General features: G+C 41.0%; 1 protein-coding gene across 3 annotated transcripts; it reads left to right on the forward strand.

The window, feature by feature from the left end:
- The first annotated feature begins 673 nt into the window (after nucleotides 1-673).
- LOC133401896 (putative helicase mov-10-B.1) lies at nucleotides 674-24,498 on the forward strand. Of its 3 annotated transcripts, XM_061675418.1 has the most exons (23): nucleotides 674-879; nucleotides 984-1,080; nucleotides 1,427-1,590; nucleotides 2,888-2,981; nucleotides 3,082-3,223; nucleotides 3,573-3,822; nucleotides 5,832-5,942; nucleotides 7,341-7,518; nucleotides 8,027-8,169; nucleotides 8,251-8,427; nucleotides 14,899-15,011; nucleotides 15,086-15,285; nucleotides 15,920-16,017; nucleotides 17,236-17,333; nucleotides 17,422-17,520; nucleotides 18,481-18,583; nucleotides 18,665-18,782; nucleotides 21,364-21,555; nucleotides 22,366-22,437; nucleotides 22,593-22,718; nucleotides 23,780-23,868; nucleotides 23,971-24,083; nucleotides 24,151-24,498. In XM_061675418.1, the coding sequence occupies exons 1-23, from the start codon at nucleotides 749-751 to the stop codon at nucleotides 24,189-24,191; spliced, it is 2,949 nt and encodes a 982-aa protein (XP_061531402.1). In that variant the 5' UTR covers nucleotides 674-748; the 3' UTR covers nucleotides 24,192-24,498. The 3 variants fall into 3 exon arrangements, 2 of the variants coding, with proteins under 2 accessions (XP_061531402.1, XP_061531417.1); XR_009768485.1 differs by lacking the exon at nucleotides 23,780-23,868; XM_061675433.1 differs by lacking the exon at nucleotides 984-1,080 and having other exon boundaries at nucleotides 790-879.
- Nucleotides 24,499-24,543: the final 45 nt, after the last annotated feature.

Here is a 24,543-nt window from a genome sequence, read left to right on the forward strand (position 1 = left end):
GTTTACAGAGTAACCATTTCTTGTCGCTTTCCTACTGTTTTCCTCTGTACTGTACTGAGAAAAAAAACTGAATACGAATAGCCTACATGTAATTTACCCGTCCGCAACCCATTCAAAATGGGTCCGCGACCCACCAGTTGAGAATCCCTGATGTAGCCCATAGTTCAGTTTCAAACTCAAACAGTACTACGAAATGCTGTACGGTGAAATGATCAACTATCTGTTAGTTAATCTTTGTTCGAATTGTATACTCCGATAAAGTTGACAACAGCAGCAGTCACATGACCATCTCATCTTTCACTTTTATTTCCAGCGTTTCCTCCATTTTACTTTCACTTTGCAACTCGGGAACATTCATTGACGTCATAGCAGTTGATTAGTGGCATGCTTACCTCGGCAAATCGGTTAAATAATATCTTAAACGGGAGCTGGCAAGCGCCCCGATTTAGTTTTCTCGTTCTTTATTATTTTATTATTCTTTTGGATCCCGTGGTTTAAGTTTCGTTTCTTCTTAGCGGTAATGTCTGTGGATGCGCGTGATTTGGTAACCGTGACTGCGCTGCCAAGCACTGCGACTTGGTATCACAGTATAACAGGCGTAAGCACCGCCCTCACGGGCTGTACATAAATTGTTACCTGCGTGTCCAACTCTCTGCGAGTCGGCGAGTTGGGAGGAAGTCTTCATTGGTACTTCCGCATTTGAACGAGGGAGGAATTCAGTGGCCGTGGGAGAGGGTCGTCAGAAAGCATGCAAAATACCAAGAAGTCAGGGCTCAAAGCTGGGCTGCAATTCTTTGTGTTTCTGAGGGAAACCGACCGTGCAACCATTGTGGTTAGATCCGAACTGAAAGAAATTTACAACACCGAGTTCAAAGCAAGGTGAGGGCAACGATGTTGTGTCGATCACTCGTCACTACGCTAACGGGACCGTGATAATGTTCAACATTTATATTTTTATTTATTTAAAAAAAAATACTTTTCAGGAATCAAGACACCAAAGTGCCAAACTTTAGCACGGTCCTCTACGCCCTGAAACAGTCGAAGAAAATACACGTGGGCAGATACAAAATTCGCGTCATGGTATGGCTATGCACTCTTATTTTTCGCCTGAACTTCCATCGTTTTCGTGTCACGATTCAAATGATCCATAGTCCACACAATAGTTTGTATAAACGCATATCGTCACAATCTCGATTGTAAAATTTAGTTTATGGGAAAGGTCTCTGATGAGGTTGAGGTAAATGCATTAAGATCAGAAGGTTCCAATTTTTGTACACAAAGTTGGAAACAGCGTAGTTCACCATGTCTCGGTAATTCGGTGATTCACAGAGGAATTGAACAGGATAGGCAGATATAGAAAAATGCGTGATAGACGGCTTTGCAGTTTTTGCTCGTGATCCGAACCCAACAGTGATGCTGTGCACAGGTCAGAGAGATTTCAGTGGACCAGTGGCACGTGCCCAGGAGATCCCAGCCACAGGTGGTCTTAAATGTTGAGGAACATCCAGCTCCAGATCAGCCGCCACGTTCTGCAATGGAAGAAAATATGAAAGCGGCCAGAGACCTTACAAAATTGCTGAAGAATAAGAGGTAAAAGGAACCTTGTGTGTGCTCTAAAATATACATGGCACAAGATTGCTGTGTACACAGTTTGTCTGCTCTTCTATTTCCCCTTGCGCCAGTTTCATGTTCCATAAATCTCAGATCTGTGTGGTAAAGCGGGTCGAATTTAGCTGTAGGAATGTATAAACTGTGTCACCACAATATAACGAAGAAGGAGAAAAGCATGATTTTACCATATAAAGAAACCAGCGGTTAACCTGACTTTCTTGACTAATGCATTGCCATGGTATTTAAAGTCTAGATTTGTTGGCCAGCCAGATGTCGAGATATTTGTACGTTTCGACAAACTCAATGAGTACCATCAAGAGTGGAAATAAGGGTAAAGGGGCATCTAAACTCACAGGTGGTACCTCTATCTCCTCTAAGGATACTAATTGGGCCTGTCAATTTTTTGATAACCTGAAATCAACACTCAAATACCGGAAATCTAAGTTTACGTGTCCTGCTTGTCAAACAGTGATGCTTGGGTGCAGTTCTTTGTGTACAGCAGGGACACACCTGGTAATTGACAGATATAGCCATGAGTCACGACTATGACATCATTAAGGGAGTGGTGCTTAATTTTTTTTATTTCACACCCAAACTGTGAAATTCCTTTTTATTAAGCCCCAAAAATATAGTTTCATATGGGTAATGTGAGGACATTACCCTCATGAAACTGTATTTGTATTATTATTTTTTTTGTATATTTAATTTTTTTGTAGGAATGTTATGGAGATGATTTTGAATATTGAAGATTGCTTTTAAGAAATTAATCACTAGAGTTATTGCAAATGGTGACTTTTCAGTATTTCTGTGGAAACAGAATCAGAATCAGCTTTATTGGCCAAGTGTGTTACAAGACACACAAGGAATTTGTCTCGAGTAACTGAAGCCACTCCAGTACGACAACAAACCGCTACTATGACAAAATCTACATTTTGGACATAAAAAAAACAAGTCTATATTTTAAAGCAAATATTGTGTATATATAATTGTTTTATTCATATCTTCATCTCGATGAGTAACATATAAAACATGACCAAAAAGCAGCCTGTGGAAGTAGAGCAGGAAATGCCATCAGTACAGTGAGCTCCAGTGAGTGTCATTCTTCTTCTCTATCAATTTAAGAGCTCTATTTTTGGGAAGATATCTTGACTAAAAATGACAACTCAAGTTTTGAAAGAGGAAGTTTTACTTACTTCCACTCTGTGCCCAATGATTCTGTAAAGCATGACCAATACTTTGCTTTTTTTTTTTTTTTTTTTTTTATAAACACCCAAAGGTCTACCTTAATTTCCAATAAATATAAGATTGTCATCAGCTCAGACCCCGATTTCCAAAATGGATTACTTCTCTTTGATGTGGAAACGGAGCAGGTATTCATTTTGTTTTTCCTTCAATGAAATTGTATGCAGGTATGTGGCAAAAGAAAATAATATTTGAATGTGTTTTCATTCATTTCCCCTTTTTAAACAGCATGTTGTTAATGTAAATGTGGAAAACACTGGAACTGAAACTTTGCTTTTTACCTACTACACTGCACTGCACAAGCTTAGCTGCTTCACACTAAAGGATGAGCACAAGGTGACCCGAAAAAACCCACTGTCACTCAAACCAGGTAGTAAAGAGGGCTTTTAATGTTCAATATATTTACCAGACTTAACATAGGGACACCTGCTCAAGCTCATGAATTCCAAAAATCCACCTATGCGTTGCAACGTAATATTCAGTGGACAAGAAGTGTCTTTTAATATTATAGTATGTTCATTATAATAGTTTGTCATGATATGAAATTGCACTCCACTGCACCACACTGGCCCACGTTTCCATTTTTTTGGTTTGTTTAATATTTCTCTCATAGATCTTATTGGACAGTGCAGGTGTCCCTAATGTTATTGGCTGATGATTGCATTTCTCCACTTTGACAGTTATTTTCACCGTAACCAAGTATGTGTGTGATGTTTCAGGCGATCGCTATGTAATCCAGGTTCACTACCAGTTTGAGAGCGCTGGTTGGTATCCAGTGACGTTGACCTTTGAATTTCAGCAGAATTCCGCCCCTTCTCCATTCTATATCGTGCGCGATATTCGGGTTCATTATTTAAACACGCTGGGAATGGAGCTGAAACCTATTGCTCCATTCAAACGCTCCCGTCCTGCTCCTGTGCGTCAGTGTGCGTTGGACTTAAAAGTTGTGGAGGGAGTGCCACCTGATGCGTAAGTTCACACGCTACACTACAATTGCAAAGTTGGGGGGGGGACTTTATTGTGCATATTGCAATTTACAAAAGTTAACTGAAAATCGTCAAAATATAGCCACATAGCAGGGAACTTAAATTGTGGTTAAAAAGCACCGCTTTTAACATACATTTTGGCGCACTGAGCTCCGTTTGCGCACACTAAGGACTCAACATACAGGTATGTGACAGAAAATTTGAATATCGAGGGAAAGTCCATTTATTTCAATAGTTTCTTTCAAAAAGTGAAAGTTGCATGTTATATTAGTTCTCCACACACAATGAAATATTTCAAGCCTTTATTTGTTTCAATTTAGATGATTATGGTAGAAAGACAAAAAATAAACATCCAGTATTTTAGAAAATTTGAATATTTCATGTGACAAACAAAAAAGGATCATAAACACAGCAATATTGGCCTTCTGAAAAGTTTATTAAAGTAATATGCCCTCACTACTTTGTTGGGCTTCCTTTTCCATGAACTACAGCATTAAGGCGGCTTGGCATGGAGGTGATGAGCCTTTGGCGCAGTTCAGGTGTTATTGTAGCCCAAGTTGCTTTGTTGTTGGCCTTCAGATCGTCTGCATTTCGGGGTTTCTGTTCCCTCGTCTTCCTCTTGACTACCCCATAAATTTTCAACAGTGTTCAAGTCAGGCGAGTCTGCTGGAAAATCAAGTACTGTGATTCTATTAAACCAGTTATTGGTAATTTCGGCTTTGTGAGCAGGTGCCAAATCCTGCTGGAAAATAAATTATTGTCTCCAAAAAGCTCGTCGCCAGCAGGAAGCATGAAGTGCTCTTAAAATTTCCTGATGGACAGCTCCTTGACTGTGGACTTGATAAAAGACAATGGACCCAGACCAGCAAATGACATGGCTCCCCAAACCATTCGTGACTGTGGAAACATCACACTGGACTTGAAGCAGCTTGACTTTTGTGCTTCTCCAGTTTTCCTCCAGACTCTGGGGCCTTGAATTCCAAATAAAATGCAAAATTTCCTTTCATCTAAAAATAGGACTTGGGACCACTGGACAAGAGACCAGTACTTTTTCCTCCTCGGCCCAGCACAGACGCTTCTGACGATGTTTTTGGTTCAAGAGTGGCTTGACACATGGAATTCTATAGCTGTAGCCCATGTCATGCAGACATCTGTTTATGGTGGACACCAGTCTCCGTCCACTCCTTATGAAGCTCCCCCAGATTTCTAAATGGCCGTTGCTTGAAAATACACTCAAGGCTGTGGTCGTCACTTGTGCACCGTTTCCGGCCACCTTTGTACCTTTCTCTTAACACCCTGGTCATGTACTTTGATACAGCGCTCTGTGAGCATCCAGCTTCTTTTGCAATTTCTTTTTGAGACCTTTTCTCCTTACGGAGGGCGTCAATGATGTTGTTCTGCAGAACCGTCAAGTCAGTAGTTTTCCCCCATGATTCTGAAGCCTCCTAATCCAGACTGAGACCATTTAAAGGGTGAGGAAAACCTCTTGCAGGTCTTTTGTGTGAAATTAGCTGACAAGATTGGGACACATGGAGCCTACAATGTTGAACATTGTCATGATATTCTAATTTTGTGAAATACTGGATTTGTTTATTTTTTTTTGTCTTTCTGCCACAATCATCAAAATTGAAACAAATAAAGGCTTGAAATATTTCACTTTGTTTGTGGTGAACTCATATAACACACAAGTTTCACTTTTTGAAACAACTGATTGAAATACTGTAAATAGACTTTCCCTCGAAATTCACATTTTTTTTGCACATGTCCTGCAACGTGTCCACGGTCTCTGCATTTACTGTGCGCTCCTCCATCACATACAATGTTCATTTCCAAAATTTTAAATTTCTCCACATTGCACAGTGTAAAAACTATTTCAGTACTGTCCTTTTAAATTAATCCATCACAAATGTTTTGATTAATTGACATTGCCTTTAAGATAACTCCATGCACCCATGTGATATTGTCTCATTGTGTTCCCTTTCCTTTTCTCAGGCTGTCAATTATGGCGCTAAAAAGTGAAACCCCACTTTATTCTTATCGGACGCCAAAAGATATAACCAAGCGCGTTCTGTTACTCAACGAGGACCCTCCCAGAGATAAAAGGTTTTTTAAAAGCTTGATAATAACATACAGTGGATATAAAAAGTCTACACACTTCTGTCAAATGCCAGGTTATTTAAAAAAAAAAAGGAGACAAAGAAAAATAATTTATAAATTATTTGGAGGGGGGGTACACACGCTCCTAAACTGTAACTGGGGATGATGATCTGTTTAGAATTAACCAATCACATTCAAACTTAGGCTAAATGAGAGTCAGCACACACCTGCCACTGTTTAAGTCCCTACTATTGACACCAAATACAGTTAGTGTTTTGTAGTGTATTCTGTGAAAAATGGAGGTATTCATTTCTCCAATACCGACTGGCAGACAAGCATCCGTGTAGTCAAGCAATGACTCCGGCGCCATGTCAGATTTCGAATTCACCATCCTCAATGTATTAACTGTTACTGTTAAAGGTTCACGTGTCTCGAGCTTGGAATCTGCAGCTGTTTCGGGTCGTGTAGAAGACTACAGACCTTCTTATTATCCTCTTCTTTCTCTCCTTGTCTGCGTTTCCACCGGTGATGCCGTCAAATTCTGTGTGAGTGGGTCATGAATGGTTTGCCTTCCTTAACCTCTGGTCCTGCAAACAAACAAATCCTCTCCAAAAACAGATGCGCAGACCTCCTTTGCCTTTTACAACCTTAAACAGTCTTCCTCCTCACAATGGAATGTTCATTGATCAATAAAACCTGCGACTGTCCCTGACTTGCATCAATCAATAAATCAATCCTCTTAATGCATGAGTAACTGAATGCAGTTATATGGCTTCCATTTAACATTAGAAATATCAAACAGAAACAAACAACAACAACAAAAATCGCATCTAAAAGTCTACAATAGTACAAGTTGTTTTGCTTTCTAATAGAAGCCTGAAGGTTTTCTGGCTAACATTGACTGCTGTTTGGAACTGTTCATAATTCACTCCATGTTGACCACGGCCCCAGTTCCAACTGAAGAAAAACATTCACAAAACATGATGATGCCACCATCATGCTTTCCCAAATTCCCATATTACCCACATTCCACATTTTGCACCCACATTTCACGTTTTAACATGTTAAAATACCCACATTCTTCCTTGTTTCCTCCTGCTTCCACATATCTTGGTCCAGTCAAACAATTCCAACTACAGAAGGGTTTCCACATTCCTCACATTACCACATTATCCACATTCTACACTGTGCATCACTGAAATAACGTTTTTTCCAATTGTGCTGTACAGGTTATATGTCGCATTAATGGTGGAAAAAGTTTAGACATGATTTATCTTGGGCTTTATATTTTATTTTTAATATAACCAAAACCTGACATTTGAACAGGGGTGTGGAGACTTAACATGCATTATACAGCATCCAAGCTTAGGTTCCACACTAATGTTTTCCTTCAATTTTTTTAAGTCGGGTGCTGGCCAGTCCTTTAAGTTATAAGAACTACTCTCAGAAGTTCCATGAGTTGTTGTATTTGGAGGAACATCAGATGCAAGTGGACATCATGCAATACTTCATACCCAACAATGACAATGACTACACTTGCATGGAAAAAGATCCAAGCAACAAGACACTGCTCATTCTCCAGGTTGACTTATTTACTCGCCATGTTCTTTGAGCTACTTCCAAAGATTATTGAGGTTTCTGTTGTTGTGGGCAAAAAACAAACAAGCATGCTGTTGGACCTTTGAGTTGGTCTGATTTAAAGTTTAAATTAAAAACACTTTGTTTTACCATTATAGCCTCGTTACACAATTTCCCTCAGGCTTAGACTAAATGATACCAATGTTAAAATAATAGTAATAATAATTAAAACATTAAACAGGTGAGTAAGGAAGAAGTTCAGCTGAGTATGTATCATCTCATTGTCAATCAAGTTCTGGATTCTTATTCTACTTTTGAAATGGTTTTTCTTTCAATTTTCGCTCAGGTTCTGCGTCATTTGACCACATGCCGTTAAGAGTTTTCTGTTGCAATAGAAAACCATGAGGACCAGCTATACCCATCGTCATCCAAATACAATTTGTGAAATGGGATGCCAAATATGTTAACACCAGCTCGGTATAAGGATTATTGTTTGATATTTCACCTTCCAGGTACCTGGTCTGTCTGAAAACCGCCCATCTGTGCTACGTGGAGATAGGCTGCTGGTTTACCAGAAGGGAGAACAACAACAGAAGTACTCCGGTTATGTCCACAGAGTAGAACGGGACTCTGTCAAACTGGGCTTTAACTCAGAGTAAGAGGCTTCATTTAAGTCTGTGGCCGGCCCGGAAGGTCAGTGTCAGAGTTTCACATGTCTTTGTGAATGTGCCCGTAGATTCTTAAATAATTTTGTTGATGGCATGAAGTTCAACGTGGAATTCACCTTCAACCGCCTGGTTTTGCGTCTGCAGCACAGAGCAGTGGAATTTGCGACCAAGTTTAAACTGGAAAACGTGTTGTTCCCGCCAGACAGCCTCTCCTCAAAGCAAATATCTAACATTTGCAAACTCAGGTGAGGCACACAAAATTTTGGGTGATCACATAAAAATAAGGCACTCTTTGTGTTTATTGGTTGACAGAAACACAATGTATGGAGTTGCTGCCACACATATATGTACACATATACATATACTTGTCACTGTCTTTGCTGAGGCCTGTGACTGTGGTGTCGTTTGCAAACTTCAGGAGTTTGACAGCCGAGCGTGTTGAGGTGCAGTGGTTCGTGTAGAGAGAGAAGAGAAGCAGCGAGAGGATGCATCCTTGGTGGGGCCCGGTGCTGGTGGTGCGTGTAGATGGGGTGGCGTCCCCCAGCCTCACCTGTTGTGTTCTTCCCATCAGGAAGCTGCAGGTGTGGTGTTGAGCTGGAGAAGCTTGAGGGAGAGGAGTTTGAGGATGATGGTGTTGAACACAGCGCAGGCGACTTCATGACCACAGATGTCAGGGCAACGGGTCTCTGGTCAATCAGTCCTGAAATTGCAATTTTCTTGGAGACTGGGATGATGGTGGAGCGTTTGAGGCAGGATGGGAAATCAAGAGTTCCAAGATCTGCCCGAAAACCGTACCAAGCTTATCTGTGCAGACTTTCAAGGAGGGCCTGCCGCTTTATTGATCATTTGTTGTATAAAGAAACATTTCACGTCCTGTTCGTGAATGGTCAATGCAGAAGTGGGGGGGTCAGAGGTGTGATGGTGGTCGTCGGTGGTGTGGGGTGTGAAAGTGTCCTTTTCAAATCTGCAGTAGAAGGTGTTCAAGTCGTCAGCCAGTCCTTTGTTGTTGTTTTGCTTGTAGCTGGTTACCGATTGTCATCCTCGCTAAACTGACGCAGAGTCGTTCGCAGCAAGCTGGTTTCCTAGCTTTTCTGCATAATTTCTCTTTGCGATGTTGACTTCTTTTGTCAGCTGGTTTCTGACCTGATTGTAAAGGGCTCTGTCCACACTCCAATAGGTGGCCTCTTTAGCCTGTTGGAGTTGGCAAAGTGAACCACAGCTTGTTTTTATTGAAAATGGAAAATGCCTTTAGTGGTACACACATGTCCTCACAGAAGCTGATGTAGGATTTAATAGTAGGCTTCACACAATCAGGATTTTTGGGGCCGATCAACGAGTTGAAAAAAACGATAACCGATCACGAGCCGATCACAAGATGGAGGAATGTGTCTATTTAAATGACCTGTTCATTTACTGTATATACTTGTGTACTTAATTGCTCAAAAAAATAAATTTACAATTAATAATGTATCTTTGTTCATCTATTTATGCCAGTGAGGCAGAGTGACAGACAGAACAAATTATAAATGGTTTTCTATTAGATGGCAGGAAGTACATACAGTAATTAATGTATCCACTTTTTGTGACATTTTTGTTTGTTGGTGTACGGTGAGATTTTTCAATTGTAAAATATGTTCCTTGGCTCCATAAAGGTTGGAAATCACTGCTCTAGTCAGATCGTGTATTCTAATCAGTCAGGTCAAACCAACATTACATGACCGAAATAATGGCTGCTAACTTGCTGGAATTCAATTACTTTATTTTTAATTAAATTACTTCATCCAATCCAAAACTTTAGAGCATGATTCGACAGAACGGCAGCATGTTTACGTCCAAGCGTTCGTGGTACCACTAGCTTGCTAGGCTACAGAACGTTTTGTTGCCTGCTTGCGATTCGTATTCAGAGTACGGGAACATACCTCAAGCAAGCCTTAAACGAATGTTCTCTCCTGTCCTGAGCAACGGTGACCACTAACACACGTTTTCCCCCATTTTGTCCTTGTAATACAAAGTCTGCTCGCTCCACTCTTGTTGTCGCCACGGTAACGGGTCTATCCAGTCGCATTTGAGTTGACAAGATAAAGCCCAATGATCGTAAATAATGGGAGATTTTATTACAGTAGTCTGACATAGTGCCATCGTGAAAGAGCAAATTTGTTTTGTAGTCTGATCCGTGTATTACGTGTTGTCTGTTCCACACCGCCGACGTTTTTTTTTTAATAACTTTATTGGACGTCAGATATTTCCAATACTACGTCCAAAAGACGCACGACAAGGCTAAAAATAAACTCTCTTTTGGATTCAAATATACTCTGCATGATGGCGATGCGGAGTAAATGTCTTTTGTGGAGCTGATCAATGGCGTCATTGATCGGCTCGCCGTATTATGACATTAAAGCCGATCAGGATAAAATGCTAAATATCGACCGATACCGATCAGCCCGATAAAATCGGTGTAAAGTCTATTTAATAGTGTTCGTATATATTCATCCAGCTGCCAGTTAAAGTTTCAAAGACACTCCAATCCAGTCTAACCAGTCATGAAGTTCTGTCGTAGCTTCATTGGTCCACTTCTTCACTGTTTTCACAACAGGTTTCGCACATTTAAGTTTGTGCCTGTATCTTGATATTAAATGAATTTAGTAATCAGATGAGCCCCAAGCTGCACGGGGAATAGCACAGTACGAGTCCTTCAGCGTGTTAGAGCAGTGGTTTAGAATGTAAATGCAAAGTATTTACTGGTCTTTGTGAGATGAATCTCATCCATTTTGTTGGGTAGAGAGCGTATATTTGCAAGGAGGCGGCATTCGAAATCCTCACTGTCGAAGCTTAACTTTCACTCTGGCACCCTTTCCTCTACGGCACTGTCTTCGTCTTCTCCATGCACTATAGTGTGCAGTTGCACTGCAAGTAAATTTCTCAGAGAAAAAACTTTGTGGATTTGTGAACGTTGGCGAAACGTTTGAAGTAGACTCCCTAATGTTTAGCAATTCTTCCCTAGTGTAAGTCAGTCGCATAATGTCTCCAAAGACAAACGAAAAAGACAAAACACAAGGACAATACTAGAGAGCGCGTTACTGAGGCATCCACCCATGTAGACTCCGTCTTGGTTATCATTATTATATTGTCAGTTTGTGTTTAGCAAGCTTTCTGATTATAAAAATTTTTTGAAAGTAGGATGAAGATGAAGAAAGTTATTAAGTTTGGGGTCATCACTTGCAACTTTAAACCTCCTCGCATGTGCTTAGATGGCATCAAATGTATGCCCCTTTTGTATGGAAATTGGTGCACGGTTAATGCAGATTGCAGTTTGCAGGCTAAAGCTCGTCAGAAGAAAATTGGCCCGACTTATAATGAATCCAACAGTGATTTTGCATGTACGCTGAACTTGAGTGCAGAGTAAGAACATCTCTATGCTTTTATGAGTGAATCTTCTTCTTTTCCTTTCGGCTTGTCCCGTTAGGGGTCGCCACAGCGCTTCATCCTTTTCCATGTAAGCCTATCTCCTGCATCCTCCTCACCAACTGTCATCATGTCTTCCCTCACGACATCCATCAACCTTCTCTTTGCTCTTCATCTAGCTCTCTTGCCTGGCAGCTCCATCCTCATCATCCTTCTACCAATATACTCACTATTTCTCCTCTGGACGTGTCCAAACCATTGAAGTCTGCTCTCTCTAACTTTGTCTCCAGAACATCGAACCATGGCTGTCCCTCTGATGAGCTCATTTCTAATTTTATCCAACCTGGTCACTCCAAGAGCGAACCTCAACATCTTCATTTCCGCCACCTCCAGCTCTGCTTCCTGTTGTCTCTTCAGTGCCACTGTCTCTAATCCACACATCATGGCTGGCCTCACCACTGTTTTATAAACTTTGCCCTTCATCCGAGCAGAGACTCTTCTGTCACATAACACACCTGACACCTTCCTCCACCCGTTCCAACCTGCTTGGACCCGTTTCTTCACTTCCTGACCACACTCACCATTGCTCTGGACGGTTGACCCCAAGTATTTAAAGTTCTCCACCCTTGCTATCTCTTCTCCCTGTAGCCTCATTCTTCCCCCACCACCCCTCTCATTCATGCACATATATTCTGTTTTACTTCGGCTAATCTTCATTCCTCTTCTTTCCAGTGCATGCCTCCATCTTTCTAACTGTTCTTCCAACTGCTCCCTTCTTTCACTGCAGGTCACAATGTCATCTGCAAACATCATGGTCCACGGGGATTCCAGTCTAACCTCATCTGTCAGCCTATCCATCACCACTGCAATAAGGAAGGGGCTCAGGGCTGATCCCTGATACAGTCCCACGTCCACCTTAAATTCTTCTGTCACACCTACAGAACACCTCACAGCTGTTCTGCCGCCCTCGTACATGTCCTGTATTATTCTAACATACTTCTCTGCCACTCCAGACTTCCGCATCCAGTACCACAGTTCCTCTCTGGGTACTCTGTCATAGGCTTTCTCTAGATCTACAAAGACACAATGTAGCTCCTTCTGACCTCTGTACTTTTCCATCAACATCCTCAAGGCAAATAATGCATCTGTGGTACTCTTTCTAGGCATGAAACCATACTGTTGCTCGCAAATACTCACTTCTGTCCTGAGTCTAGCCTCCACTACTCTTTCCCATAACTTCATTGTGTGGCTCATCAACTTTATTCCTCAATAGTTGCCACAGCTCTGCACATCACCTTTGTTCTTAAAAATGGGCACCAGTACACTTTTCCTCCATTCCTCAGGCATCTTCTCAACCGCTAGAATTCTATTGAACAAGCTGGTCAAAAACTCCACAGCCACCTCTCCTAGATGCTTCCATACCTCCACAGGAATGTCATCAGGACCAACTGCCTTTCCATTTTTCATTCTCTTTAATGACTTTCTAACCCTCCCCCTTCCTAATCATTGCCACTTCCTGGTCCACCACAGTTGCCTCTTCTACTCTCCCTTCTCTATCATTTTCCTCATTCATCAACTCCTCGAAATATTCTTTCCATCTAACTAGCACACTGCTGGCACCAGTCAACATATTTCCATCTCTATCCTTATTCACCCTAACCTGCTGCACATCCTTCCCATCTCTATCCCTCTGTCTGGCCAGCCTGTATAGATCCTTTTCTCCTTCTTTAGTGTCAAACCTGCCATATATGTCATCATATGCCTCTTGTTTTGCCTTTGCCACCTCTACCTTTGCCCTGTGTCGCATCTCAATGTATTCCTTTCGCCTCTTCTCAGTCCTCTCAGTGTCCCACTTCTTCTTAGCTAACCTTTTTCCTTGTATGATTTCCCGTACTGTGAGGTTCCACCACCAAGTCTCCTTCTCGCCTTTCCTGCCAGAAGATACACCAAGTACTCTCCTGCCTGCTTCTCTGATCACCTTGGCTGCAGTGGTCCAGTCTTCTGGAAGCTCCTCCCGTCCACCAAGAGCCTGTATCACCTCTTCCCGAAAAGCTGCACAACACTCGTCCTGTCTCAGCTTCCACCACATGGTTCTCTTCTCTGCCTTTGTCTTCCTAATTTTCCTCCCCACCACCAGATTCATCTTACACACCACCATCCTATGCTGTCTAGCCACGCTCTCCCCTACCACTACCTTACAGTTGGTAACCTCCTTCAGATTACATCGTCTGCACAAGATGTAATCCACCTGTGTGCTTCTACCTCCGCTCTTGTAGGTCACCCTATGTTCGTGCCTCTTCTGGAAAAAAGTGTTCACTACAGCCATTTGCATCCTTGTTGCAAAGTCTACCACCATCTGTCCCTCCAAGTTCCTTTCCTGGATGCCGTACTTACCCATCACTTCTTCATCACCCCTATTACCTTCACCAACATGCCCATTACAATCTGCACCAACTACGGCTCTCTCTCTGTCTAGGATGCTCAGAACTACATCATCTAGCTCCTTCCAGAATTTCTCTTTCACCTCTAGGTCACATCCTACCTCTGGGGCATAGCCACTAATCACATTACACATAACACCCTCAATTTCAAATTTCAGCCTCATCACTCGATCTGATACTCTTTTCACCTCCAAGACATTCTTAGCCAACTCTTCTTTCAAAATAACCCCGACTCCATTTCTCTTCCCATCTACACCATGGTAAAATAATTTAAACCCTGCCCCTAAACTTCTAGCCTTACTGCCTTTCCACCTGGTCTCCTGGACACACAATATATCAACCTTTCTCCTAATCATCATGTAAACCAACTCCCGAGGTTTTCCTGTCATCGTCCCAACATTCAAAGTCCCCACATTCAGTTCTAGGCTCTGTATTTTCCTCTTCTCTTTCTGCCGGAGAACCCGCTTTCCACCTCTTCTTCTTCTTTGACTTCGACCAACAGTAGCTGAATTTCCAACGGCGCCGGTGGCGGACGTTGTTAACCCGGGCCACGACCGATCCGGTATGGAATTCTTTGGATGAACGCTCATATTTGTTTGGCAAGGTTTTAAGCCGGATGCCCTTCCTGACGCAACCCTCTGCATTTATCCGGGCTTGGGACCGGCCTACAGTTTGCACTGACTTGTGCCCCCCATAGGGCTGCATTTTGCTTTTATTAGTGAATGAAGTCCATTATTTCCATAGAGCAGAGAGAATATAGTTTGGTTGAACATTTTCACAAAGGGAAGTCTGTTTCCTGCCAAAATACTGCGCCTGCGTACCTAATGCTAACTTAACGCCGTGGATGTCTTCTCCTACATGTGTGTGAATTAGTTTCTATGACAGACAGCTGGAGAAAAACCCCGAGCAGAGCAAAGCTGTGCGTCATATTGTAGCTGGCACCTCCAAGCCTGCTCCGTACTTGGTTTTCGGTCCACCAGGCACAGGTAACTCAACATGGTGCTGTTCATGTGGTTGTACTAAGCAAGCCCTCACTCAAGATTGTTCTTTATCCTTTCAGGCAAAACGTTCACTTTGGTGGAGGCTATCAAACAGATCGACAAGACCCAGAAAGACTGCCACATTCTTGCCTGCGCTCCCTCCAACAGTGCTACGGATCTCCTGTGCACAAGGATTCTGAAGGGCCACGGGAATAAGGGCAAGGTGTACCGCATGTATGCCAGCAGCCAAGACACACAGTGTGTCCCTGAGGAGCTGAAGGTCAGTTGAAGGCACGGTGTGTTTCAAGTTCCTGACGTGAACTCAAAGTACAGTAGTACCTTTATTTACTTGTGCCCCAACTGAACAAGCCGTCACTTGGTGGATTATTTTACTGGCTTACGCCAAAACTCACACCTAGACGTTTGCTGTCAGACTAACCGGCCAAGTAGGGCTATTCTGCCCCTTGATATCACTCGCTAGGTCACACCCCTTAAATGTACATTACTACAGTTGTTGTGACTTTCGTCTTGTCCCAAAGTGGGATAGCTGCAGCGCACCCTTCCCGACGCAAGGTGGGTCGGCTGAAGCGCTTTCACTCGCCTGACAGACCAAGGCTAATGAATTTGATTAATACTTAAACTATTTACAAAAAAATAAAGTTTTTTTCTTCATTGGAGATTTCCATCTATTGCGGGTGGGTCTGGAATGTAACGTGGGACTGTAATGTCTTGACAAATGAGTGGCCTCTAGTGGACATCAGAATGAAGTGTCACATAAAGGAAGACAACGTACTGTACTCAGGATTGCTGTGCTGTGCTGAGCTTTTCTTTTTATGTTTGACCTTGGTGCGTTCTTACATTCCCGTCCAGTCTTAATGATGTTTGTGTTCACCTTCCTTTTGGTGACCTCACAGGCATGCTCTAACCTAGTTGGGGACGGTTATGCATTCCCTTCCAAAAAGGAACTGATGGGGTATCGAATCCTGGTCACCACTCTGTTCACTGCTGGAAGGTAGTGTCAAACACGTTTTTTTTTAGTGCATTACACTAATATGCCGTGTGTGCATTCAATTAAAAGTATGCCTGCACTGGACACTTCATTAGGTACACTAGTGGGGTCGTCATCATACTCAATGCAAAGATTGATAAGCTAATACTCTATATTACATTATACTCAGTATTATGTAAAAAAAAAAAAAAAAAAAAGTATGTAACATTAGTGCAGTGTGAGGAGATAGTTGTGCCTAATAAAGAACACATTTTTTTTTACAATTTAAAATAGTTCCCAGTTGTTTTAAATAAAAGGTTTCTGACATTCTTTGGGGGAAAATATGCAAAGAATAAAGAATCACAGCTATTTGTATGCAAAGCAATTGAAAAGTCAGTTTTCCATGTCTCATTTAAAGTTTCAAATAGTGGTTGACGGGGAGGACCTCCGGTACTACATTTTATTTATATTTGAAATACTATATTTGATCTGATTATTATTTTGTGTTAACATATAAAGAAACAAACATATTCTTAAATGAAAACCTCTCTGACAAAATTTATCAAAATTGACATGACTCGACTCTTTTGCTCTTTGTTTTTAAATGCTTTTAATCATGTAAAGCGCATTGGGCTACCTTGTGTATTAAATGTGCTTATAAATAAAGCTGCCTTGCCCTGCCTTCAGTGACCTTTTGTGGTACACAAAACCGTGCACCTTTCCTATGTTGTTATTTTTAGCTGGAAACATGTTTACAATATGTAGGAAGCTGTAAATCATATCAATTAAGGGGATAGCTTGATACGAGTATTACTGTGATTGTGACAACAGAAGTTGACTGATGTCCATCCATCCATCCATCCATTTTCTGAGCCGCTTCTCCTCACTAGGGTCGCGGGCGTGCTGGAGCCTATCCCAGCTGTCATCGGGCAGGAGGCGGGGTACACCCTGAACTGGTGGCCAGCCAATCGCAGGGCACATAGAAACAAACAACCATTCACACTCACAGTCATGCCTACGGGCAATTTAGAGTCTCCAATTAATGCATGTTTTTGGGATGTGGGAGGAAACCGGAGTGCCCGGAGAAAACCCACGCAGGCACGGGGAGAACATTGCAAACTCCACACACATTGAGGGAAAAAAGCCTGACTTATTGATACAGCTATTGTCTGGATCTCATTAGCTTAGATAAAGCCAGTGAGTCGTATTCTCCTGTCACTGTGTACGTTCTGGTCTCTGCAGGCTGGTCACAGGAAACCTCCCCAGAGGTCATTTCACTCACATTTTTGTGGATGAGGCTGGACATGCTACGGAGAGTGAATGTGTAATCCCACTGGCTGGTAAAAAAAAGAAAAAGGAAAAATAAGAAACATTGTCTAAAAGGACATTGAACTGAATGTGTTTGGTTGAGCTGTGCTTGCGTTAAAGGGCTGCTCGATCCCGAGGTTGGCCAGGTGGTTCTGGCTGGAGACCACAAGCAGCTGGGACCCATTGTCGCATCACCTCTTGCACTTAAATATGAATTGGGTAAGTAGAGTCCTCATACAAGCCTAGTTGTTTATACAATACACGCAAGTAGGGCTGAAACTAATGATTATTTAAATAATCAATTGTGTAGATTATGTTTTCGATGAATCAGATTGGGCGGCACGGTGGCCGACTGGTTAGAGCGTCAGCATCACAGTTCTGAGGACCCGGGTTCAATCCCCGGCCCCGCCTGTATGGAGTTTGCATGTTCTCCCCGTGCCTGCGTGGGTTTTCTCCGGGCACTCCGGTTTCCTCCCACATCCCAAAAACATGCATTAATTGGAGACTCTAAATTGCCCGTAGGCATGACTGTGAGTGCGAATGGTTGTTTGTTTCTATGTGCCCTGCGATTGGCTGGCAACCAGTTCAGGGTGTACCCCGCCTCCTGCCCGATGACAGCTGGGATAGGCTTCAGCACGCCCGCGACCCTAGTGAGGAGAAGCGGCTCAGAAAATGGATGGATGGATGAATCAGATTGCTTTTTGTTTTGTTTATTATTTTCATCCCGCTATTGAAAAACAGGACATTATTTCAAATTGACAGTGCAGAAAATGCACAAACATAAATGGATTATGATTCAGTTACTGGTTTGGTCGGTAACATGTCAGAAAATGGCAGAAATGTAGATAGTTTTCCAAAGTAAATTTTTTTTTGCAAATTTCTTATTTTGATGAAGCACAAAGATACTATAGATAGATATTTTACTATTCTAATAAACATAATTAAAATGCAATGTTTTAATATTGTAGTAGATATAATCATAAATATAATGATTAAAATTTACAGTTGAGGCTGAAATTCTGAAGATTTGGAGTGGACAATTTTAAGTTAAACAAGGTCTCTAAATGACTAATCGACTATTCATTTGATAATTGATCCGTTTTCTATTCATTTGATAATTGATCCGTTGTCGAATATTCGTTGCACCTCGACATGCAAGCTTACAGTATTTTTTTGCAGGCTTTTCCCTCTTGGAGCGACTGATGAACATTTCCTCCTCAGTGTACCAGAAGGACGGTGTGCTCAACGACCTCTTTGTCACCAAACTGCTACGCAATTACAGGTGTTGTTCAAATAGATATCACGTGTATTTGTTTTTCCTCAACACATCCACCAGGCTATACACTTTTGTCCTCCTTGTAAGGTCCCATCCTGCCATTCTGAAGGTTCCCAATGAGCTGTTCTATGGCGGAGAGCTCCAGGTGTGTGCTGATGAAATGAAACGCAACTCCTTCTGCAAATGGGAACACCTTGAACGACCGGTAACGTTTCCCTTTCGATTGCTCACTTCATTTCTCTCATTATACTTAGTATGCCGGTAAAAATTTATGTATAACACGTCCCAGATCTGGATCAATTAAATAGGCCAATTGAAAATCTTAAAATTTCACTTTACAAAGTGTAATTTGTTGAACGAAAAGAATAACCAATAGAAACCCAAATCAGTAATCCATTATTATGAGAACGTTTCAGTTTTCCAAATTTTGCATTTTCTTATCCGCCAATTTTCATAAAAGTCAGGTCAACAAATGTTAACCGGTTTTTAAAAATCTAAATACAGTGGAGTGGCCCATACTCATGGTTCAGCACCTAGCGGAATCACCTATTTGTGGATTTTTTTCTTCTTCTCTTTCAAAAGGTTTCAGATTTTTTGTTTAAAAAATTGTCTCTCTTCTTTTTGGGGGGAACCAACCCAGAAATGCTTATTGATAGTTCATCCCCACTTATTCAAGAATTTTTGGGGGGGGGGGGGGGGGGGGGGGGGGTTTAAAAATAAAAATGTAATTATAATAACTGTCAATTTTTTGCCGATTTTCATTTTTCGTGGTCCAGCCTGGTCCCTATCACCTGGAAATAGCGGGGGTCTGCTCTATTGGTTATATAACTCATTACACATTCACATTCGGGACACTACCACAACTTAATGAGATTCGGTACAAGAACTGAGCTAAATGTTCTTCCTTTGCGAAGATAATTTGATGACGAACCTGTTTAAAGTAGTACCATGTGCCCCAGCTCATGCGTTTTCAAGCCAAAATTTTAGTAAAACAAGCGAGCTGCACTTTCAGCCATTTACTGAACGGGACAAACCATCAAACACACAAATATAAGATGATAAGACACTCGAGGAGCTGCTGTTAGCCACAACTAAGACTCGCACGAAGACTAACCGGCAAACCAGACTTCAGCTTCTGACGTCCCTCATGTAACATGCAACTACTACAGTACACACCGTAATTTCTCATGTAAAATGCAAATTTTTCCCCCCAAAAAACTGTCAAGAGTCAATAGTACGCATTATACAAGCCCAATTCCAATGAAGTTGGGATGTTGTGTTAAACATAAATTAAAACAGAATACAATGATTTGCAAATCATGTTCGACCTATATTTAAATGAATACACTACAAAGACAAGATATTAAATGTTCAAACTAATAAACTTTATTCGTCTTAGTAAATAATCATTAACTTAGAATTGTATGGCTGCAACGTGTTCCAAAAAAGCTGGGACAGGGTCACGTTTACCACTGTGTTACATCACCTTTTCTTTTAACAACATTCAATAAACGTTTGGGAACTGAGGACACTAATTGTTGAAGCTTTGTAGGTGGAATTATTTCCCATTCTTGCTTGATGTACAGCTTCTCCTGTTCAATGGTCCGGGGTCTCCGTTGTCGTATTTTACGCTTCATAATGTGCCGCACATTTTCAATGGGAGACAGTTCTGGACTGCAGGCAGGCCAGTCTAGAACCCGCACTCTTTTACTACGAAGCCACGCTGTTGTAACACGTGCAGAATGTGGTTTGGCATTGTCTTGCTGAAATAAGCAGGGGCGTCACCTGTGGGATGTTCCAAACAGCTGTTTGATGAGCATTCCTCAACATTCTCAGTCTTTTTTGCCACCTGTCCCAGGTTTTTTGGAACGTGTTGCAGCCATAAAATTCTAAGTGAATGATTATTTGCTAAAAACAATAAGGTTTATCAGTTTGAACATTAAATATCGTCTTTGTAGTGTATTTAATTAAATGTACGTTGAACGTGATTTGCTAATCATTGTATTCTGTTTTTATTTGTTTAACACAACGTCACAACTTCATTGGAATTGGTGTTGTACATAGGTATAGGGGAAAATGAAAAATCCATCTCGAGGTTATGAAAAAGCTGTACACTTTCATTCTAGTATGCCACTGCCACCTAGAGGTTATGAAAAAGGTGAAGCCTACACTTTCACTCCAATATGACAGACAGGGTACATATGACTCCTTATATGTTCAGTTGTGGTCATAAGGTTACATACCCTGGCAGAATTTGTGAATTCTTTTTTTTTTTTTAAATATGACTGATGACTGAACAACAACCATCATTCATTTCTTTATGGTTATGTTTTTTTTTTAATGATAATGCTTTTCTGAATTGCTTAACAGTTTAATTTGAATCCCATTAAAATGCAATAAAATATGTTTCGCCTGGCCCTTCATGTTTTCTTTAAAAAAATTTACACATCTTACAAATTCTGCCTGGGTAATCAAACATATGAGCGCAACTGTGTGTTTTCTTATTTACTAAATAAAAGTAGGGCTGTGAATTTCAAAATAAGAGCAAGTAAATAAAAAGTATTACATGTTCAAATAAAGTGCTTAATTTCAGAATAATTATATGGGGAAAAAAATAACAAAATACAGATAATACTGGACTCAAAATACAGATAATACTGGACTCAAAATCATGCATTGTAAAAATGCATTATACATAGGTTAAAGGGTTTTCCAGAATTTTGAGGTCATCTTTGGGGCTGCGTATTATACACGTGAAATTACGGTACATGTGTAATTTGTCGTAGGACTTCCCAGTGGTTTTCCACGGGGTGACGGGTATGGACGAGCGCGAGGCCAACAGCCCGTCCTTCTTCAACAGAGCAGAGGTGCAGGTCCTGATGGACTATGTCAAGAAACTGCTGCAGACAGGTCGCAAAAAGGGCCTGAGCACCATCTCTCCCAAAGACATCGGCATCATCACCCCCTACAAGAAACAAGTAAGAATTGTCGTTGCCTTCTGTACTGTGAACCCAATATATCATCATTATTAATTTTTTTCCACCCCAATCTGTAAGTGAGATGTCCTGTTTCGTTGGCGGTGGTAGAATCTACCCCTTCAACCTCCAAAGCAAAACTGAAAGAATGCGGTTACAATTTTTCTGTCATCGTTCTCATTTATTACTGTGTGTAAATGCCAAAGATGAGACTTAATAGCGTTTGTGTGACGTGCAAATGTGCATACCGGTATTTGTTTGCCTGTGTGTTTTTTGCCAGTGTGTTGATTAGGCTATTATGCTAGCTAATACCATTGATGAGTCTCATCTGACGGTGGTCTGTTTATGTTGAACAATTAACTACTGAATACAGTCGTTTATGTAATATGGGACTGAAAAACTTAAGGGGGTCTGAAAACTTTCCGTACCCACTCTGTTTAATTGGTGTTATGGTTCTAAGGCAGTACTTGGGGGAGAGAAAATCTTCCCCTGTAACAGGCCCCAGGACCAATTAAGTTTTCAAACAAAACCCTATACTACATTTATGAAGAGGTTGCATACAAATGATTTTTCCAAAAATGACTTGACCTATTGTGTGTACAGTATTACAATGTTACATCGCCAGGTCAAATATTATGCAAAGCATTAGACAGAAGGCGGTATTCTGTATCTGATATCGCTTAATTGACTTGAAACTACTGACTTTACATACTAAACTACCAAAAAAAACAGCAAAACAATAATTCAGACTTAGGCTACTTAAACATTGAGAAGTGGGTTTTAATGTTTAAATTTGGGTATTTTCTTTAACAGGGACAGAAAATCCGTCAGGCCCTCAATAGGATTGGGAAAGAGTTACCATTTATGGAAATGAATGCCTTGAAGGTAATTAAGCAGCAAAGGTAACTTTCTTTTTGTAGCCTTCTATAAGAGAGGTTACATCTGCCCATGTTCGTAAAATGCAGCCGATTTTTCAATTGATGCTTCCTATTTGCGGTACACTGGGAACATGCACGTTACTTAGGAATTGTTTGTGTCAGGTTGGTTCGGTGGAGGAGTTCCAAGGTCAGGAGCGGAGAGTGATCTTGCTGTCGACAGTCCGCAGCAACCTCAATTACACAGACTTTGACAAACAGTTCAACCTCGGCTTTGTTGCCAATAAGAAGGTACGCCATACACTTTCTTGGGACGCATCTCTTAAGCAAGACATTTTGGACAAATTTCTGATTGCTGTGTGGGAAGTTTGGTGAAAGTCTAACAACTATTTTGTGTCGCAACAACGCCATATAAAGGTTATTTATTAGCATTTTTTTTACAAAAAAACATTATCAAGGTTTATGCTTACACATTGGTTCTGAAAGTTAAATGTGGGATGTCTCGCCAAATACAGTGGTGCCTTGAGATACGAGTGACCCGACTTAACAATTTTTCAAGATATGAGCCATCGTTCAGACTGTTTTTGCTTTGACTTGCGAGCAGAAATTTGAGATGCATGGTGGCAGTGAACTTAACTCACGTCACAGCCAGCAGCAGCTTGGCAGATAATGGACGATTCTTAAAAAAAGAGTCTTCAAGCTGTTTAGTGCAGCTCCCAGTTTTGGAGTTTACTGTCAAACTAAACATAACACAAAAAGAATTACACAGAGTATGAAAAACAACATCATTTTAATTTAGTAAACCCAGTTTAGTTTAATGCCAACAAACAACACAAAATGCCATAGAAGGGCTAATGAATAGCATGCATTGCGGTGTTCTAACCTTTAAAGAAATGAGCAACACCTGTAGACGGACAATGTAATGCTCATAGGCAAATGTTCTTTATTCTCTGTGAAGAACGACTAATATTACTGCAGATTACCAAAGGGCTGTGACCTTCTCCATGTATATCCGCATGTTTATTATACTGCCCGGCATGCAACCCAGAAGCAAAGCATTGTCTATTGAATTCAAGCAAAAAATGTAAAAGTGATTTTAACTTATAATGTAATTACTTTTTATGAAGCACAATACTATAGAGTGGTATTATTAAAAAATGCATTACACATTTTGTTTTTGGGACAGTGGAATGGATATTGGGGAAAGATGATTTAAGGTACTAATGTTTTCCGTTACGAGCATGGTTCCAGAATGAATTAAAAGATATTTTAAGGCACCACTGTAGTCTTGACCATATAATGTTGGTCCAGTGAGTGCACAAAATCTGTTTAACACAAATTATCTTGATCAGAGGTTCAATGTGGCAATGACTCGAGCTCAAGCTCTGTTGATCGTGGTGGGAAACCCAGTGGTGCTTTGCACTGACAACGTATGGAACCAGTACGTTCCCCATTACTTTTTTTTTGTCACTTTCTATGCATGGTCTATTAAAGAATAAAGCTAGTCTCATTTTATCATCTCCTTTCCCTGCTGACACGTCAGCTTCATCAAGTACTGTCAAGATTCAGAAGCCGACCGTGGGTACAAGCCTGTGGAGGAAGCTGAAGCCGTAGCCGAAAGACTTTCGTCTCTTTACCACAAGATCCACGCTCAAGGTGACTCACAACTCCTCACTTTGTAAACATTTTAAAACCGACATTAAACCAATTTTCCTCTTTTCAGTGAATGGGCAGGACGAAGGGTACTATCGAACAGAAGAGTGACCTGTGAGATTTTTAAAAAAGTGCCAAGAATGTTTCAGCACCTGGGACCAAACAAATCACATTTAAGAAATGAAAATGCAACATGACAAATCATAACCCAAATGAGTTCAGACGACCACACATGCTACTTTAAAAAGAATCTTTATTACTAATGAAATGAGCCATGTGAAGTGTTTATGAAAAATCAATCTGTTGTTTGAGGGCTTTTTTATACAGGCACATTTTATACTATTCAATATTGTGGTATAAGATGTTATTGGAATGTTTCTGTGTCAAATAAAGGTATTACTTAGCGCTGCTAAATTTATGACAAGCCTCAGCATGTCAATTGAGTGAGGAATTACTACAAAAC

The sequence above is a fragment of the Phycodurus eques genome, chromosome 1 (genome assembly GCF_024500275.1).
Source record: "Phycodurus eques isolate BA_2022a chromosome 1, UOR_Pequ_1.1, whole genome shotgun sequence".
NCBI lineage: Eukaryota > Metazoa > Chordata > Actinopteri > Syngnathiformes > Syngnathidae > Phycodurus > Phycodurus eques.